The sequence below is a fragment of the Pleurodeles waltl genome, chromosome 9, assembly GCF_031143425.1.
Source record: "Pleurodeles waltl isolate 20211129_DDA chromosome 9, aPleWal1.hap1.20221129, whole genome shotgun sequence".
NCBI lineage: Eukaryota > Metazoa > Chordata > Amphibia > Caudata > Salamandridae > Pleurodeles > Pleurodeles waltl.
Genome location: NC_090448.1, coordinates 999,396,989 through 999,417,423, shown reverse-complemented (window position 1 = coordinate 999,417,423; position 20,435 = coordinate 999,396,989). Strand labels below are relative to the sequence as shown.

Below are 20,435 nucleotides of genomic sequence, written 5' to 3'. Positions count from 1 at the left end.
ATCAGTTTTTATTTCAGGGACTCATTGCGAATAGAGACACACCCCACCAGTTCTGCTCTATTTTTGTGGAAAGGGTATCAAGACATGGGTAGTAAGGATGCATAGGACCCACGTCTTCGAGCAGCCCTGATGAATTATGGGAACCCTGTCGGTAACACAACCCATGTAGTGGCAATGTATGCGAACATGTAGGGAACCAATGCAATCACTAGTCAAGGCTGATAGGGCTAGAGTTCTAATTGGTTACTAGGGCTAGAGTTTCTATTGGACTTGGGGTTTGAGTTTTGATTGCTTGATAGTGCCAGGGTTCTGATTGGTTGCTAGGGTTTCTATTGGACTTAGTTTTTGATTGGCTGATAGGGCTGGGGCTGTGATTGGCTGATAGAGCCAGGTCTCCAGTTGGTACTAGGGTTTAGGGTTAAAGGTTCTGATTGGTTAGGCTAGGGCAGTGGTTCCCAGACAGTGGTCCGGGGACCTTTGGGGGTCCACAATGCCTCCTCAGGGGGTACGCAACTGCTTAGAAAATTAAATAATTGTAACAGATTAATAAAATATATATAAATAAGGTGGCTAAATGTACAACTGAAGTTTGTAACACTTACTTTAAATGTCAAGGAGGGTGGAAATTGGAGGCGAAAAATTAAATTTGTATCCTTAGATTGATTTGTGGGAGCAGTGCAAGTGCATCAAACAGGATATAATGTGATCGTATGGACAATATGTGGCTTTAATTGAATTTAGAAAAGCTCCAACCTTCCTATTAAAATTATTTTTATTTTTTATTTATATTTGTTTTAAAATTAAACAAAAAAATGTATCAATTGTGCATGTGTTTGATGAATGCCAGTTTCTGTATTTTTTGTATATTGTTTTGCTGTTCAGATCTTAAACAATGTTTATGCCGGGGTCCCCACTTCCATGATAAAATGGAGGTCCACAGAAGTCAAAAGATTGAGAACCACTGGGCTAGCGTTCTGATTGACCAAAGGTCACCTGAACTAGGATTATTTAACCTTAAGGCATCTCTGCCCAGACACTGAGTCGAAGGATGGAGAGGACAAGTGCTGTTGTCTGTTGGGGCCTGTTTTGGCCAGGTCAGACCTAGGGCTGGAAATGCTGCCTTTTTTCCATTTAGCAGCCACCAGTTTAACCCACCCATATCCACCAATATAATAACCCACTCTTAGCAACTGCACTCTACCCATTTACTTCAAAGAAACTCTATCCACATTTAAGTGACTTAACAGCCACTACAAAACCCCACAATCTATACCTATACACCCTTCTACACCAACTGCCTCACAGTGGCACCTTCACACTCTCACAAAACGCCACTCTGACCACTACCAAATACTTGCATCACTAACACAACACAAAGCCACATTATACATAACTTTAATCCACCCAGACACAATCCTTGTTCATAAAAAACACCAGCTGTACCCTCTACTTGCTCCTAGCGGCCTCCTTTCTGTCACCACCAAACCTGTACTCAGCCAGCCCTCATATCATTAACCAACACCTAGACACAGTTTCAAACCTTATAACACTACACTGCAGCGTATGAATTCTTGGTCTGACCTGGTCAGTGCACTGGTCTGCCTCCTGTGGCTCCACCTTGCAAGTAGAGCCCTTTCCCTGGCTCCTCTGAACTCCTGACCCCTGTCAGGAGTCCGAGGCCCTCCTCCACCCTCAGGCTTCTGTCTGCGCCTTATCCCTGGTGTCTAGTGGGAGAGCTCTGCTTTCCTACTAGGATCCCTTCTGCCTCTCTCCTCCTTTTCTCCCCTTTCTCTGCTCTCTGCTTCTCTTCTGCCCCTTTGTGCTCCTTTTGCTTCCCTACTCTCTTCCTTGTTTTTCTCTCACTCAACGCTCTCTCACTTTCGCTCTCCCCCTTTTTCTCTCCCCCGTGGCTGCTGCCCCCGCGGCCCTGCCCCCTTTTTGCAGCCTGCCCCCTTTTCACGCTGTTTTTCACCCCCGCTGCTGCCTCCAAGCTGTCCTCTCCTCCCACCCACTTCCCTACTTAATGGCGGCCGCTGCACAGCCGTGCCCCTGGTGCGCCAAAGACAAGCCCATTTGCGCCCGTCCGTGCCTGGACCATGCCCAGCGCCAGAACCCCTGGCTCCCATCCCCCCCACTGCCGCCACGCACGTCTTCACTACTACGACACCCTCCGCGCCCTCAACACCGGCTGCTCTCCCACCTGCCTTCAAGCCTCCAGACCACCCGCGGACCCTTCTCCTGCCGGAACTGCACCTTCACCAGCCTCCACGCCAATGACCCACCCACCAAGGCAGGACACAACCATCTCAGATGTATCCTCCTCAACACCCGCTCCGTCCACAAGCACGCAGTATAGCTATGGAATCTACTCGACACAGTCTCCCTAGATATCGCCTTCCTGACCGAGACCTGGATGAACCCCTCCCCAGCGCCTGACATCGCCATAGCCATCCCGGATGGCTACAAGATCACCCACAGGGACCACTCCATCACACCAGGGGGAGGCATTGCCATCATCCGCAAGAACACCCTCAGGATCACGACCAGCACCGAAAACACCCTCAGCACTGCCAAACACCTGCACTTCCAGACCCACACTGACCCAAACACCACCCTCCGATGGACCCTCATCTACAGGCCCCCAACAGCAGTTCAGCGACTCCATTACCGACGTCATCGGCAAGCATGCTCTCACATCCACTGACTACATACTCCTCAGGGACTTAAACTTCCACTTCCAGAACACCAATGACAACAACACCGCCACCCTGCTCTCCAACCTCTCCAACCTCGGCCTCAAACAGCTCGTCACGACACAGACCCACTCCGCAGAACACACACTCAACCCTATTTTCCCTGCCAGCAATCACGTCTCTTTCAGCCACACCACCGAACTCCACTGGACAGACCGCTGCTGCATCCACTTCTCCTTCAAGAACCCCACAACACACCACCCCCACAACAGATCCCCCACCGCAGTTGGAACAAGGTCACAGAAGACCAACTTATCATGACCCTATCCCGGAACCCAACCATCAGCATAACCGAAACTGATGCAGCTACCGCAACTTCAGGCAGTGGGTCGACACCTGTGCCAATACTCTTGCCCCAATCAAGAATCCTTCCAATAGACTCACCGACAGAAAGGCCTTCTGGTTTGCCGCCGTCCTCCACGAATCTAAGCAAACCTGCAGAAGACTCAAAAGAAAGTGGCACCAAGATCAGACTCTGTACAACCACACAGCCTTCAAAAACGCCATCCGCAGACAACACCAACTCATCTGAGCCACCAAGGAAACCGCCTTCAAAGACCGAATCAACAACAACGCATGCAGCCACAAAGAGCTCTTCAACGTCGTGAAGGAACTCTCCAATCCCAGCTCCAACACAAACGACATCCCGCCATCCAAAGACCTCTGCGACTCCCTAGCTTCCTAGTTCCACTGCAAAATTGCAGACATCCACAATAGCTTCAGGACCCAGACCCCCCGGCAACCACCAACACCACAGATTCCCCTCCAACCAACCTCCTGCTCTCCTGGACCCCCGTCAACGACGACACCATTGAAATCATGAACACCATCCACTCCGGCTCTCCATCTGACCCCTGCCCTCACCACAGCCTCAACAAAGCAAGCTCCGCGATCGCACCCCAACTACGGAAGATCATCAACAGCTCCTTCTAGTCCGCCACCTTCCCGGAGAGCTGGAAACATGCCAAGATCAATGCCCTCCTTAAAAAACCCAAGGCGGACCCAAAGGACCTCAAGAATTTCCGGCCTACCTCCCTTCTCCCCTTACCGGCAAAAGTCAACGAGAACGCTGTCAACAGACAATCAACCTGCTTCCTCAAGGAGAACTGCACCCTGGACCCTTCCCAATCCAGATGCCGCGCAGCAACCACAGTACCGAAACTGCCATCATCGCTGCCAACATCAGAACCATACTAGACAACAGCAAAACCGTGGCCCTAATCCTCCTGGACCTCTCGGCTGCGTTCGATACCGTCTGCCACCACACCATACACTCACACCTCAGCAATGCAGGAATCAGCGACAGAGCCCTGGACTGGGTCACCTATCTCACTGGCAGAACCCAGAGAGTCCGCCTCTCCCCATTCCGCTCGGAGGCCACCGAAATCATCTGCGGTGTACCCCAGGGTTCGTCCCTCAGCCCGACCCTCTTCAACATCTACATGGCCCGATCGCTAACATCGCCCAATCCCACAACCTCAATATCATCTCGTATGCCGACGACACCCAGCTGATCCTCTCCCTCACCAAGTACTCTGCCAAGACCTACCTCCACAAAGAAATGAAGGCCGAAAGGATGAAGAGCAGCTGCCTCAAACTCAGGTGCGACAAGACGGAAGTCCTCATCTTTGGCTCCACCCCCTCCGTATGGGATGACTCCTGGTGTCTGCCACTCTTGGAGCCGCTCCAACTCCCACCGACCATGCACGCAACCTAGGATTCATCTTGGACTGCTCATTATCCATGACCCAACAAGTTAACGCCATCTCCTCCTCCTGCTTCAACACCCTCCGCATGCTTTGAAAAATCTACAAATAGATACCCACCGAAACCAGGAGAACAGTCACCCAAGCCCTTGTAAGTAGCAAACTGGTCTACGGCAATGCCCTCTATGCAGGAACCACGGCCAAACTCCATAAGAGGCCGCAATGCATCCAGAACACCTCTGCACGCCTCATCCTGGACATCCCCCACCACTGCCACATCACAGACAACCTTATAAACCCGCACTGGCTCCCAGTCAACAAGAGAATCACATTCAAACTCCTCACCCACGCTCACAAAGCACTGCACAACACTGGACCAGAATACCTCGCAACCGTCCCACACATCTGCAGAACTACAACCGGCGGTAGATTATTCTCGCACCTCGCTGCCAAAATGTGGAACACTCTTCCCACCCACCTGCGCCAGACCAAAGACCTCCTTACTTTCAGGAAACTAATCAAAACCTGGCTGTTCAAGCAGTAGCAGCACCTTCCCCATCCGCCCTTCAGCACCTTGAGACCCTCATGGGTGGGTAGTGTGCTTTACAAATTCCTGATTGATTGATTGGTGAGCTAAACATTTGTTTGACAAACCCAATATGCCCCATCCAAACACTATCATCACTGGCGTAGTCACACTGAACCTATATCAGATCGTCCACAATCCCACACACATCGCTGGACACATCCTAGATGTCATTATGGCAAATCCAGAACTAGTTCCCTTTCAAAGGATTACTCCAGTCACTTGATCAGCCCACCATTTGGTAACTTTCCAACACAAAATACCACAGATAAATGCACCTAAGGCCATCTTACATGCACCCACTATCAACCATGAAACACAACTAATTGGGGTTTATGTGCATATTGGCTTTTCAGTGGTTAGTATGTCGAGTGAGGTATAAAGTAGTGTGATGAGGTTGGAGGAGAGTAGTATCTAAGAGGACATGGAGATGGGAAGCATGGTTAGCAGACTTTGTATCAACTCACGCAGATGATGCAGTTTCAATTTGATGTTAATTTGTTTTCTAGTTGGTAGTAATATGCAGACATGAGTTATAAATCAGAACATAAAGAAAATGGTGTAATAAGAGGTTACATTTGAAAGTTTTTATCAGGAAGACCTTGCATTTGGTTGCGGCACGCCAGGTTGCAAAATAGCCCTTTGTGCAATATTAGCATGTGTGTGTAAAACATTTAGGTGCACAAACCGCATTTCTTTTTAAACATTTTAATTTTGATAGATAACCAGGCAACCGAGAAATAGAGAACTACATGTTCAGTACAGGCGAATTGCACTAGCATTCGTACTATCTTGACAGGACTTTGGTAAGCATGACAGTAAATCTGGCGGGGCACACAGTACAGTGAAATACACACAGGTTTGATGGCTAGTTTCTCCAGTATACAAGTGGTCTCTTGCAACACTCGCATGCGCCCCAGGTCACCACAGCACAGACAGCCAACTATTCCCTACTTTTTCACATCAGCACGCACATCCCAGGCACAACATCTTCAGTCCAGCAGAGCAGCACACAGGGCGACTACACATCGCTACTATCCTTTCCATCCACATTATTGTCGCCTCTGCGCTAAGTATCACTGGTATGGACCCCATATGTCCTTCGGCGACTAGGAGGTGGCATAAGGTTGTGATAGGCATCTGATTGAGTATTACAATACGTCATGTCTGTATGCCACTCTTGCAAAGTAGGTAGTGGGCCCTCATCCAGTGGCTCACTATCCTCCACTGCACCAGTAGGAGACCCAATGCTGCAAGTTGCCGACAGACCTTCGGGATGTCCCTATCATAATCCAGGAGGGCCACCAGCATAGAGCAGGACACATGCTCCACCTTAATTGCGTGCAGTTCTTGGAGTATTGCAAGCCAGAAGCGCTGCACTTCTGGACAGCACCATGCAAGGTGCTCAAAACTAGCTCCATCATTCTCGACCCACATCTCAGGCAGGAATCATCTCACGGGCTGTATTGGAAAAGATGAGCCAGGGTATAATGTACCCAGTTAATATATTTAAAATCCAGAAGCAGGTGAGCAGCAGTAGGCCCACTGCTGCTCACTAAACTAAACCCAAGTCCTCGTGCCAGTCATGGCGGGTCTTGGTAACACCCAGGGCCTCTTGCGAACAAATATACAGCATGGCGATCACTCATCGCAGCGACGTTGCCTGCAGCAAGTATGTTAGTGCTGGTATCTCAGCAGGTTCCGCCTGGGGGGTATCCAACACGTGCCTTTCCCAGTAGAAATGAGATTGAGCAAGTATAGTCAGATCAGTGCCATTTGAGCTAACCTGTGCCGAAGTGCAGAGCACCCCTGTTTCAAAGAAGTCACCCATAAGTTGTATACCCAGTTCTTGAAGTGCTGTCGTTGCTGCCTTATCTTGCCCCAATAGAAACCACGTGCACCACTTCAGTGGGAGCACAAACAACATCTAGCTGCAAAAATCACTCTGGGGACAAAGAAAGAATGATAGTGAAATCACATTAAGAAGCAAAATCTACTTTTTATTTTAGCTAATGACCCATGGCATTACCGAAGTTGGAAGGCAACAGAATACTACATACTAGACCGATCAGGACCGGTGGAAGAGGATGTGATCACTAAAGTTGTATTGTTTGAGAATTATATTTTGGGGGGATACGGCAACGCAAGAAGGAATTGTAATTTAACAGACATGGTTAAATGCTGATGGTTGTACGAATTGGGTCTGCACATGTGCCAACCTCAAAGCAGTTACCATTACTGTAATGCGTTGCTGTTGCCACTATGTGAAAAACCCAATAAAACTAATTTGGGAAAAAAAGGAAGTTGGGTGCAAAATCACTTTGTTCAACATCAGCAGAGCGTGAAAACACTTATGAAAGCAAAGATCACATTCAGATGCAAACGTCTCCTCGGCACAACATCAACAGTAATGACACTTAGGTACAAAAACATATTTTGGTGCAGAGATTACATGTTAAGTGTACATACACATTTAGGTCCAAATCATCCTTAGTGCAAAGTCCGCAGGAGTGTGGTATCACATTTACATACAAAATCATGCAACATAGTGAGAAAAACAGTGGTAAGATTTCACACTGGGTTTCCCAAGTGTGCACGAGTATATCACGTTTGGTTGTCAACACACTTTAAATCCTGCTTGAAAATGGGAGAGCTCATTTAAATCCATACTATTTCTCCAATATTTCCAGCAGGCCTGGCCGCATTGGGTCCACAGGAGCTTGGTTTTGACATGCCTCCGAACGCACAACTAGTTGGCTAATAAAGCTTTCTCCACTGTTGTCACTGGATATATAGACAGGTTAATGCCATTTAGAAGATTTTAATATTAAATGCTGCCACATATTTTGCAGTACTATTTATCTTAATGGCTCCTACAGATTATTGCTTTAATCTAGTATGAGCAAGGTGGTTTTGCTAGATAACTCGGCTGCAGCAGTAGCACAATGAAGCCTCTAATATTTTATGTTAGAATTTACAGAACCTGCAGGTAATCTATTTACCACATAAATATGATGGATTTTGCTGAACTTGAGGACATATGGAGTTGCAATCTGGAGGTTTTCCTCGACATCATTTTTTTCAACATCATTAATCGCTATTGAATTGGAAACAATCTTAGTGTTACATAAATATTCAAATGTAATGAACTTTTTTTTCTTCTTTTTTTACAATTGGTTAGTCATTTCTGCCCAACAGTAAAATTGATAAAGGAAATTGATCACTTGACCATTGTACATACAGCATTTGAAACACTATGTTCCAAACAAAAGGTCTATTCTGGTGTTCCATTACTAAACCCGCCACATAGTTGTATAATTGCATCATGGTCTCAAAGGCACCGTAATTTATTATGGATGATTTAGGCTTCATCTTTCTGTTTCTTTTGCAGTTGCTGGATCATTTGAAGCCTGGAGGAAGACTCATTATACCTGTTGGGCCAGAATATGGAAGGCAGGCACTGAAGCAGTATGACAAGACTAGTGATGGCAAGATAGTGCAGTCAGAGTTGATGGGAGTGATGTATGTACCTTTGACAGACAAAAAGAAGCAATGGCCGAGGTAAGCAAATGTAAAGGCAGTCGATATTCGGGTCAGAGACCTAGGGGTTTTTATGAAGCAAACCCACAAGTGCTTTAAAATGTGATTAAAGAGCAGCCAGTGGAGATAGCTACCATAAAAACTGACACATTGTTCATGCAAAATGCCATGACATCAAACATGGCTGCTGATGGGTAAAGACCTATCTTTGGCAACCAAAACCCGATGATAAAAGAACTTAGTATTATTACATATGGATTCACACACTGTCACAGCCAACAGAACACCACAATTAAGCAGCGACAGGAATCTGTCATATTGCTGTAAACACAGCAGATTCTGCAAATGGCAGAACCTAAACTGCGCCCAAAAAATATTTGTCAGACTGAGCTGCTTAGAAACAAATACCCACAAAGTGATTGACAAAGAAAAAGAGCAACTCGCATATATAAATACATATCGGTTATTTCTGACAGTTAAAACGGGAAAACAGAAGAAGCACATATGCAAATAGAAGTGTTGGCCTTCAACTATTAAGAACCTGGCATCAAAAAAGAAACCACTGCGACATCACAATCACAGCACAATAATGCACAAACCTGCAAACTATGAACAGGCACACTTGCAAAGGCCATATAAAAGTATTAGACTAGCAGTTCCAATTCCCAACGCAAAATCACTATACACTACAGCAGCCCCATGACAGACAGACAGAAGATCTCGGTTCCATTTTGCACACATGGAGGAAGAACAGATACTCACAGGAGAAACAAGCTTAAGGAAAAAGCAGCAGACCCTGTGAATTTGTGAACTGGAAATATCTACAGATATTGCTTGATTACTAATATCATAAAAACCCTGGTAAGCATGGTAGCACCGCAGATTACTGGCAAAAATGCCTCCTGTCAAGTCATTGGAGACAGAAGTGGTATGTGAACTACAATATTATGCTACATGTTACCTCCAGTTATTCACTCAAGGCAAACTTGGTATTTACCACTATTAGTCAACAAGGCATTGTGATAAATAAGGCACGCTCTTAAACTGCGTATGGCAAGCTACGTCACCTTCTCCTGCACATCGTAGGAAATCAGCCGAGGACAAATATTTATGTTGCATATAGCTTCTCCCTTGCCGTTGTGGTCTTTCACTGCGTACACCTTACTCTCAAAACTAGCATCAACATCAATTTGTATACGATGCCCACCTACGTGTCACTCAATACTTACAGTGCTTCCTTCAGTCATGTCATTTTGCTGACTTTATGGAAGTCAGTATATTTTTCAGATGTATCCAAAGACACAGGTACCTATGTCCTAGTTTGAGTCACATTTCGGTGCATACACCATGCCAACAACCCCATATGACGCCCTACTTCCATTGTCCACGGAAGACATGGTTGATTGTATCCACTAACAACCTAGTCAACAATGAACAGAGGACATCCAGCCCCACAAATATATACACAGCACCTTGGACAGAGATACTGGAATACTGAAACAAGGCTTCTGAGCCTTCATCAAGGGATCAGGAGGAGCAGATCCTCTGATTGCAGGACACATGCTGCAGGCCTCATGCTTTTACCATAAGATGGCAATCCTCAGAGGACTCTCAGTACTTAATGACCATGGACAACCAAGGCCCACCACATAACCATGCCCAGTGGACATTCCAGCATGTGGCAGATACCTAGTCATGAGTGCAGTTGCCCATTAAATTAATCACTGACCGCTAGGTTGTGTAGTTGCATCTACAGTTCTTTAAGGAAGTGAAAGAAACAGGCTCTATTAATATAATAACACCTGCACACTCTCACAAGACGCCCAACTTCAACAGGTATATCACTAGATTTGCCAACACCCACTGTAACCTGCATAGTAAGCAAATGTATGCCATGTGTAATGGACACAGTAGTGCTTACACCACCAGGAATGTCTGCAAAAATGAACCGTCACAAGTAGACATGACACATGGCTGACAGCATCTGGTGCACAAGCACACTGCTGGAGTTGTTTGGCAGAACCACCACACATTAAACATGCAGCAGGGAAAAGATGGTTATAATTGCGAACAGACCAGTATATATTTGTTTTACCAATAGCACTATTTTTTAGCAGGTGCCCCCACCTGACACACCTGTGTCATTCTACTACCATGCTGCTGAGATATAACGTTTCAACCAACAGTACTAGATAATGCAATTTCACTTCAGCAATGTCTATCACCTGTTTGCGAGCCCACAGTGCCTTGTTCGTCCAAGTGATTTCCTTCTCAGTGGAGTGATTAGGTGTGTTCAATGCTGCACACTTTTTGAGCCCACCCCTGCAGTGTTCTGTCCCTTGCCAAATTATGATGAACGTGTAGGTCAAGATGCCCTCATCTAACAGCACTCACCACCCATTGAGTCTGCAACATTGTGGTTATCCAATGCCAGTGAGTGCCCCTTTCTCTTTTCTTGAGGGCATTGTAATCAACAGTGCCAGCCTCCTTTACCCTGTTTCCTTCTACTTCTGCTTCAGCTGCAACCACTCCTGGCACACCAGTCCAGCAGATGTCTGGCTGGTGTTTGTGTGTTGTTCGTCTCCAGACCCTTTTTGGCACTGAAATATGTTCTGTGATGGAAAAAGCCCACATTCTCACATCCACTTCATGCATGCCTGACTGTGTTGTACAGCAGCACATCTGCTGTTCGGCATAGATAGAATAGCTAAAAGTAATTACAAAAAGGCACTATGACGCAGTAACTTATTACTGAGTTATTGCATTTTTTTGTTTTACTGCTCCCCCAGGCATCACAAGGACACCTATCGTAGAGACTTTAAAAAACAAAAAAAATGCCAGAACACATCCAGCGCTCACTGTGTTGCAGCGCTTTTTTTTATTGCTCTCCCGATGCAACACAGAAGAAAGGGAGGCAACACAGATAGCTTTAAGCGACGACACGGGTGAGGGAACACACAGATAAAGGAGGGTGTATGGGAGGGCCTGGGGCAAGCAGTTGAACAACCAAAAGTTGGGGGGAGGGGTTGTGGGCAAACAGACAGGCAACTGAGGATGGGAGGGAGTGGCTAGAGGTAATCAGATGGACAGCAGAGTGTGGTCTTCTGGGGTTCAGGTCAAGTGCACGGAGAAAGGAGGTTGGCAGGAGGGGCTATGGCAAGCAGTCTCACCATAGAGAGTGGGAGGAAGGGGCCTGTGGTAATCAGGAGACAGTGGATGGTCAGCAAGTGGGAGGGACTGGAGGAGGGACACAAAGGTGGGAAAAGTACACAAGGAAGACAGCTGAAAAGCATACTCTCTCATAGAGAGTGCGTAATTAAAAGAAAATATGTATATCGCCTGAAAAAATGCACAGTGGAAAGGCAAAAGTTATGCGCCTATGGCTCAGAGAGGGATAAACACAGAAAGAGGTAGAAAGCCTATAGAAGCTGACCAATAAGAACAAAAACGACAGTGACAGTGAAGCCAACCAATGGTAAGCACTGGGCAGCCTCGAAACTCCCTTTTCACATAACAAAAGGTCTCTCAATAAATAGCATGTGCACTGTCTTATCAAGACCTAACGAGGAGGCTTATTAAAAAAAAAGTGCTTACCAAGGACCACACAATTTGGTCAAGCAAGAAAGCCTGGATTGATCCAAGATTTTTAAATTCACAATGTTCAGCTCAGTCACTAGATGGGTTTTTCTTTTTGACATCAGATGTTAATTCTTTGTCCTTAATTCGTGGAGAGTGAGATGAAGTCATAGGTGACAGGCATAACTCACATTTTAATTTTGGCTGTTTTACATAGCGCAGACCTTGTCCAAGGGCATAAGAGCATACAGACAGAGACTATTTTACACTTTGTTTTTCAGCACAAGTAGATTTGCTTGGGATTCATAGGATCCTAAGCCCAAGCTGGAATTCAAACCTGGTACCCCATGTCACATGGTCAGCAGCTGTAGCCACTAGGCCACACCAGGCCTTTGGCTCGAGCTTTCAGTGGCTCAACCACCTCAGTGTCCTTGCAGAGAGTAGGAAATTGTTTATTGATACATCCAAATTTAGCGACTGCTGTTTTAATGTAGCTTTTTTAAACAACTTTATTTTAACTTTTCTCTCACTCCTAAGTGAGACAAGCATCACAATAACAGTATTATTGTAAAATAAGCAATCAATATTATTGTACATTTACAAAAGAGTATCCAAAGGATTCAGAGTCGTACTCTTTACTAATTATACAGCAAGTAAACCTTTGTGGGGTTTTCAGGTTATTATTGGAATCTTGAATTAATGTCCAGACCCACACAAATTATTGGAAGATATACGCAAAGGTTTGGATAACAGACTGGCGTGACAGTTCTGGCCAGATCCCCTCCCACAACCCAAAATCTTTTTCATATGTGTCTTCTCATTGGAAGCCAAACAGTTTCAAACTTGTAGACCCTATCATGCAAGATGGCGGATAATTTCTGTATAGCATCTATAGTCCAGACTTTTCCTCACCAAATGCATATTGTCTGAGTGGACTAGGTTGTCCAAATCTGTGCTATTGCCAGTCAAGCTGTCAGCAACAAATGTGAAATAGGTTTGCCTGTCGGGTAGTTAATGGGAATATAAACAGATTTCACCTAGATCACTACGTGGCACCATAAGGGGTTCAAGGGAACGGCGATACCCCTTTTAGTCTTCGTTTGTGACAGAATTTTCCTCCAGTACGTGTATATATGCTTGCAAGCCCACCACATATGCAACAGAGAACCTCTTTCACCGCAGCTTTAACAGAATGCCTCAGAGCTACCAAACAAAGCAAATAACCTTGTTGGAGATAAACATACTATCGCATCACAATTTCTAAGCATTTTCTTTGTGCTGCACACAGATAGTATACATTTTTGGAATACCTTATTTGTTTAATTAATGAGTTTGTGTGTGTGAACGTGTGTGTCTGAGGGACAAAAACGTATTTAATTAAAGAAATGGGTCCGATTTGAGGTCACTAACTGTGGTGCATTATAGAAATACATTAAACTTCACTGAAAACCTTCTATTGAAGGCTCACTAAAGTTATCGTCCAAAACCTAAAAAGAAGAGAAATTCCGCAAAGTGACCAAGCAACCTCTGTACATCAAGCAACACACATGACATTGGCACTTGACATCACAAATTACATCTCTGATTAATCTCTGGTGTGGTGTCACAAATGAAATCAGGGGTCTTTAAACTATTTTTTTTATGCCAAACGCAGCTTGAGTGGAAAATAAGCACTGGGAAAGCGAATATATCCCATCTGTAGGGCCAGTTGTATTTGCAAATGTCTTTTAGCCATGCTGTACAACATTGCAGCTTCTGAGCATGATTTAAAATAAGAAAAAAACTTAATGCGTGGCCACACGGTTCACTGTAGGCTTGCACATGCGTTCAACACACATGCGCTCACCTACAGAATGACAGGCTTTTCTTTTTATTTACTGATCTGAGCAGAATCGGTGAATAGAGCGAAATCAGTGCAAAACCACTTTTTTAAAATGTAGTGTGAAAGTTTCTTCTTTTGAAAAAAAAATAAACATTTAAAACTGATCAGTGTGTTACAGGAGGGGGTGGTGGTACATAGCCAAAAGAGGAAAAAATGCCTGTAAAGGGGAGCAACACAAGGGAGAGAACACAGGGGCTAATGGAGAAACACAGGGGCAAAAGAGAGCGACGTGAAGTGCAATGGGAGGAGCACACGGGTGAGAGAGATAAAGTGGAGGGAGAAAAGAGCATGAGGGCGACCTGGGAAGCACGTGCATTGTCATGGAGTGAGTAAGCAAAAATAAAAAAGTAGATCCCTAAAAGCTGGGAGCCAAGTGGCCACCTCTGACACAGTTCACGAGATTACTTCTTGTTATTTCACTGGAGGAATTCTTGTTTGCGTCAATCTTTGAAGCAAAGGAAAATCAGTAAGATTATCATAATCATTTTGAGGACGTTATTAAGTTTAGTCTTAAGTTGGTTTTATCTGCTATAGCTTTGGACTTTTGCCACCGTCTTTCCAGATACTTGCACTCTCTTTTACATACTCTTAGGGTATGTTCCGTGAGAAGGACAAACACAAGATTGTCAAACTGGGATACTAAAATTCTTAAAAATAAGAAGCAGGCAAATGAGGGTGATAGTAAAGCCAACCAATGGTAAGCAATGGGCAGGCTGCAAGCCTCTTTATGTACTAGGTAAGCTCAAAATATGTCTTTCACAACCACACAGCTTGCGTTGTATGGTAGGTTCGATCTAGGAATTGCCCATGGTGCCAATTGACATACCCTGATAAAATGTTTGACAATGAACTTTTGAGTAGCCAGCATATCATATTACAGGCATGTGGTGCATAAGTACTGCTAAACTCTAACAAAAAAGGATGTTCTGTGTTGCGTGTCCTCACCTTGTCTTGCAAACACCATTAGTGCAGACTTCCTATCACATGAAGAACACTGACTGCAGTGGTGCAGAATCACTGGAATCTGGGGTTTTATAGACCCACGGCATGGCAAAATAGTTATTACCCAGACTGGAATCAAAGGCCCGCTATTCTAGCTCACATTAGGACTGTGCTGTCCCACTAAGTGCAGTCTTTCCCACACACACACACACACACACACGAGATACAATGAGCATAAAATAGGGTAAGTGTCCTTCACACTCATCAGCTACAGCACAGGAAGAACCAATATAAACTTACCTCACAGAGAGAAGTGTCATTGTTATAAGAAAGTCATTGTCAGATAAAGCCAAGCAGAAGAGTAGCAGCAGTTTAGTAGGCAGGTGCGAGAGGACAGAGGCCTAATACAGGGCTCTCTGTGCTTTACAAGGTGTGTTGAATATATATTGGTGGGAGTAAGGGTGTACGTTTTGGTTGTCCTGTCCCCTGAAGACTGTATGTGGGGACGAAGCTGGGGTCAGGACCTGCTCTGAATTATGGGACCTCCGTCATTCGGTAAAAATCACCAGTCCTTCCCCAAACCACCACTGCAGGTAATCAAATCGCTTCAAGTTTTTTGCCCCCTAGGAGCCCCTCAACCTGCACTCATTCACCCACAGTCAACAGTCATAGATCATTTGCTGGCTCCCAGGGCGGTCTTGCCTGGATCTCACATTACCCCATTTAAACCTTTTGCCTCCTAAGTCCAATGACTGAGGGCCTTATTACGACCTTGATGGAGGGATTTCCTCCATCACAAATGTGGTGGCTGTCCCGTCCACTGTATAATAATTCCATTATATTCAATGGAGATCGTAATACGGCGTACTACATATCAGTCACATTTGTGATGGAGAAAACCCCTCTGACAAGGTCGTAATAAGGCCCTACAACTACATTATCCCAAGCTACACCAAAGCCTACCATATAGTAGTACTCACTCAGTCAACTTTATTCGGCTTTTCTACATAAAAGTACATATCATAAATAACATGTCAATTCTAACATTCATGATTTAAAATTACAGGCAAAAGAAATCATTCAAAAGTATCTTAACAGATATTGTTGGACAAAAACAGAGGAATTGAATTACAAACCATAAGGAAATCTAAAAAAAAAACCTATAATTTCCTAAATGCCAAGGAATTTTGAATACAATTTAAGGCTGCAAATAATTTGAGACTCTACTCTTTGTAAAACCTTAAGACCTTCTTTGTAATTTCTAATGCCTTCCAATCAAAAAATCAGAAGTAAAAACGGTAGGCGTGCTGATTTACATAGTGTGCAAAATAACAAAGTGCACAGAGCTTTGAGCAGATACATTGACACACGGGCATTTTGGAAGTTTGGAAAACCAGCTGTCTTGTTGTGAGAATGCCTCCGGAAAATGCACAATGCCTAAACGGAGACGATTGAGATAAAATGGCTGCCGAGTTGAGACGATCCAAGTTAAGTATAGTTCAGTTCCTAAAGTGGCAAACAAGGCATTATGATGTACAAGTGCCTTCATAGACTCTGACTGTAATTTTGTACCGTTATTCCTAAAATCAAAAAAATAGGTCACAAAAATGAACTGTAAAACTAGTAGTAACAGAGTCTGGGATACTGAAATATTTCAAGACTCCTAGGTTGATAAAGGTGTGTTTCACATAATAGAGCCGTGGAATCCCATCCATATTTTCAAGGGCAGTGCAATCTTTCAAAATAAGCCTGGAAAAAAGTCATAGGTGAATACCAGATCTGAAGCCAAAGTAATAAAGGGGCAATTGTTATGATGTACTCATTAAAACTGAACCCTAGTTGGTTATGGCAAATGTGGGTTGTGGTGCTGTTAGGGCCAGAAAGAAGTCTACTTAAGAAGCTATTTTCAGTCCTCTGTATTTTATCTGAATGTATACGTCCCTTACTCCTGCCCCATAAATGCCTACTGGAATACTTTAGCATTTGTATAATTGCAACATTTCCTTTATTGGTTTATGGACTAGTATTTCAGCAGACCTAAATAATTAAAAGTAGTCACCTTAACTAATTTTTTTCCCATCTATGGTGTGCATCCTTATTTTTGTGTCATTTGGGTCTTTAATCATTACAAACAACTTACACAAATTAACTTTTTAAATCCCATTCCTTCATATAACCATTAAATGCTTCTGAGATGGTTTGCAAGCCATTTGCAGTTCTGCCCAAAAAACTCCATTATGTGCCCATAAAAGAGTAGGTACTGAGCTGTTCCCAGCCTGTGGCAAGTCTTTCCTTCTGTTCAATAGGCATTTTTCGAAATCATTTATATAGAGCAGAAACAGAAATAGAGCTATTAAGGAACCTTGTCTAACTCCTCTGTAGTAGTACTCAAAACAGCAACACACTTAGTTTTATTATCTAGGCCAAGATGACTGAAGAGTTGGTGTTCTGTGAGAAAGGTTCCTGACCTGCAGAGCGCAGTCAAGAAGAAGACCAACACCTATTAGTCCAACCACACAGGCAGGGTATCCAAGCCCATTCTGGCAAACTTCGGCAGTCGCACAGACCTACCGGGACAAAGTGGGAACAAGGATGTAGTTGCCCAACAGCCCTGCCGATGTACCAGAGCCATAGCTGCCGAGATCACACCATGCTTCCCTTGATGTTGCACAACCAGAGGCAGGAAGCATTGGGGAACAGCCAACACAAGCCTAATGCTGTTACAGAAGCCACCTCTGCATCAGTGATGTGTAAGTGACTCCTTGCCATGATAATCCTTCAGCCAGTCCTGACAGTACTCATCAAACCCTTGCAAACTCTCAGCTGACCCTCTCAAACTTGACTCTGGTTTCTGGACAGTTATGGGCGCCCTGCATGTTTACCCTTTGGAAACAGCTCTTCCTATTGACTCTACGTACTAGCAAAAGAACTTTAAACAATTTCTGCCCTACCATTGACTGAAAATCACCACACTGATATGTTAAATTACCATGTTTTCAACAGGATTTAAGCTTTTTTTTCCAGTGAGTTAATCGTGGGTGCAAAAATAAATAGGGTGCCCTCCACTGACTGTCATAATGATGACCTTTCGAATACCTAGTAGGTCAAAACGCTGTCAACATAATTAGCAAATGGACTACATTTAGATCAATTAACTAGGGGTCTGGACTTGGTACTTCAAAAATGTTCAACCCAGTGTTGCTTTTTGAACTCCAGTTGTTTGCACTTCAAACCCACACACTATCAATCACCTCTGTTATTGTTCACTGCGGCCTAGATTGACAAATACTTTGCAGTGGGTTTGTGATACTTTTTTAATGCAGACTCAACGCAAAGTCTTCTAGTGAGATTAACAAATCAACACATATCGCAATTTGTGTTGCTTTGTAACCCAAAGTAGTTCAATGCAGCACAATTATTTTGCATCAGGGAAGCATTCCTTGGGTGGTGCATTGTGTTACTTGGCCTCCTGGTGGAGTTCCAGGGGTGGAGCATGGGCGTTCCTGTGCAGTCATCCATCGGTTTTGACACATCCTTATCTACATAGACTTGTAGACAGGAATTTACACCAAACGTTCACACCTGCCTGAGACTGGCATTACGAGGCAAAATATTTTTATTTCTCCTAGTTTTTCCCCATTGTATGTGTGCTGCTTTCTTAGAGAAAATAGCCTCAAAGGAATTTTTTTGTGCAGGAGAAGACCTACTATGTCACAAGGGATCCCTGTGTTGGTGCAAAGTTGCACAAAGTGCACCAGCAAATGTAGAGAGCAGAATTGCGCCATTTCTTTGTAGATATGGTGGAGTTCTGCTCTCTCCAGTTTATGCAATGCAGCATAGCATCTTTGCTTGCTGCTTTGTTTGAACTATTTGTAAAGCTGAGCTTGTATGGTCACTTCAGGGCACTAAGCACTGTACTCACTATCTAAAATCTTGTATACATTTTTTTCTTATCTCTGTCGATTAAAGAGTTTTTTTGGTTAGATTTTCTCATATAGTTTATTGTATTGGCAATCGTTTACCCTGAATCATTGCAATGAGTGAATGAATAATCAATAATGAGTCCTTAGTAAACCGTTTTTTCTGATATTTCCTCTGAGAGCCGCATTACCAACATGCTAGCCACCAGAGCCACTGAGACCTCAAATGACTGAAGGACTGAAGAGCATCTCATTTGGCCATTGGATTCACTTTGCTGATCTTTATACACCTACGCTGCACCTTTATTTAAATGTTTGATTAGCATTTTTGAGAAACAAACAATGGAACATCAACAAGGGATCATATGAAAAAAAGGGGTGAGCATGGTAAGAGGTAAGGAGAAGGAACGATAGAGACATCCTGGTGACCACCTATGCAAGGATTCATTCACCACATTTGCAGTAAAACAGTTCCTATATCGATGTAAACAATAGACTGAGAAGTGCAGGTTAGATGACAGCCTAGATCAGGGGTCTTCAAACTGGGGGGTGGGTCCCCCCAGGGGGGCCTCAAGTGATGCCGGGGGGGCGCCAGGCTCTAGCCAAAAGAAGCATTTCACTTATACCAGTGTTTTTAGCAGAAACATGGTATTGCATGTTTAAAATGGCACCAGTACTTAATTGCAATGTTTAAATACATCTAGAAATATTTAAACATTGCCATCTTTATAAAATATTTGTAAAAAATTCTGAAGGGGGGCTCAATGATTTTTAGTTTTCAACTGGGGGGGTGTTGGCATTAAAAAGTTTGGAAACCATTGGTCTAGATTGTTTACAAATTGTGGACACTCCTGCAAGAAAGGGACAGGAAGAGAAGGTGGAGATAGCGTATCAAGGGATGCCAATTGCAACACTAGTGTGGGGTAGGAATCAGCCTCCCAGGGTGGGGGGGTTGATTGCTCCCTAAAGTTTGCTGATGTGGCGAGCTTCTCTGCCTGAAGTATCTTGGCAGTGGTTCCCATATGTCACAGGGGCATGAGAAGGGAGGCATGAGCTCCCAATACGCTAATAGTTGTTCCTGGCAGTAGGTCACGTCTCAAAGCCAGTCCTCCGCTCTGGGAGCCGTACACCTTCCCCAATGGATGGCCACAAGGCGCTTAGCTAGGAGAAAAAGCTTCGCATTAAGGCGCTGGTCCCCAGGAGGAACCTCTTGACATAACCCAAAAGTCCAACTAGAGGTACTTGGGTTGGGTTGGGATATGGAGTGTGGCCTGTGATGTAGAGCAGAGAAGACCTCAGACCAGTAGGCAGCTACACGCGAACAATGCGAAGTGAGATGTAGGAAGGAAGCCTGAGGGGCTGTGCAGCGCAAGCAGTGGGTATCTTCCACTAAGCCCACAGGGTGGTGTTGTAGTGGAGTGCGGTATAGCAGGTGGAGAAATTTAAAGTGAATGAGGTGCAGGCGATAGTTTAGACAGAGGGCATATTTTTGGCCACAACTGTAGGACCATTGGGTATTGGTGATGGAAG

The 20,435-nt window shown here is 44.5% G+C and overlaps 1 protein-coding gene across 4 annotated transcripts in view; it reads left to right on the top strand.

Moving 5' to 3' along the window:
* Positions 1 to 20,435, top strand: part of LOC138260254 (protein-L-isoaspartate(D-aspartate) O-methyltransferase-like) — a 227,908-nt gene that overhangs the window by 196,057 nt on the left and 11,416 nt on the right. For all 4 annotated transcript variants that reach the window (XM_069208574.1, XM_069208575.1, XM_069208573.1 and 1 more), the window contains one exon: positions 8,437 to 8,606. In XM_069208574.1, coding sequence (XP_069064675.1) covers positions 8,437 to 8,606 — 170 coding nt within the window. The remainder of the gene's footprint in view (positions 1 to 8,436; positions 8,607 to 20,435) is intronic.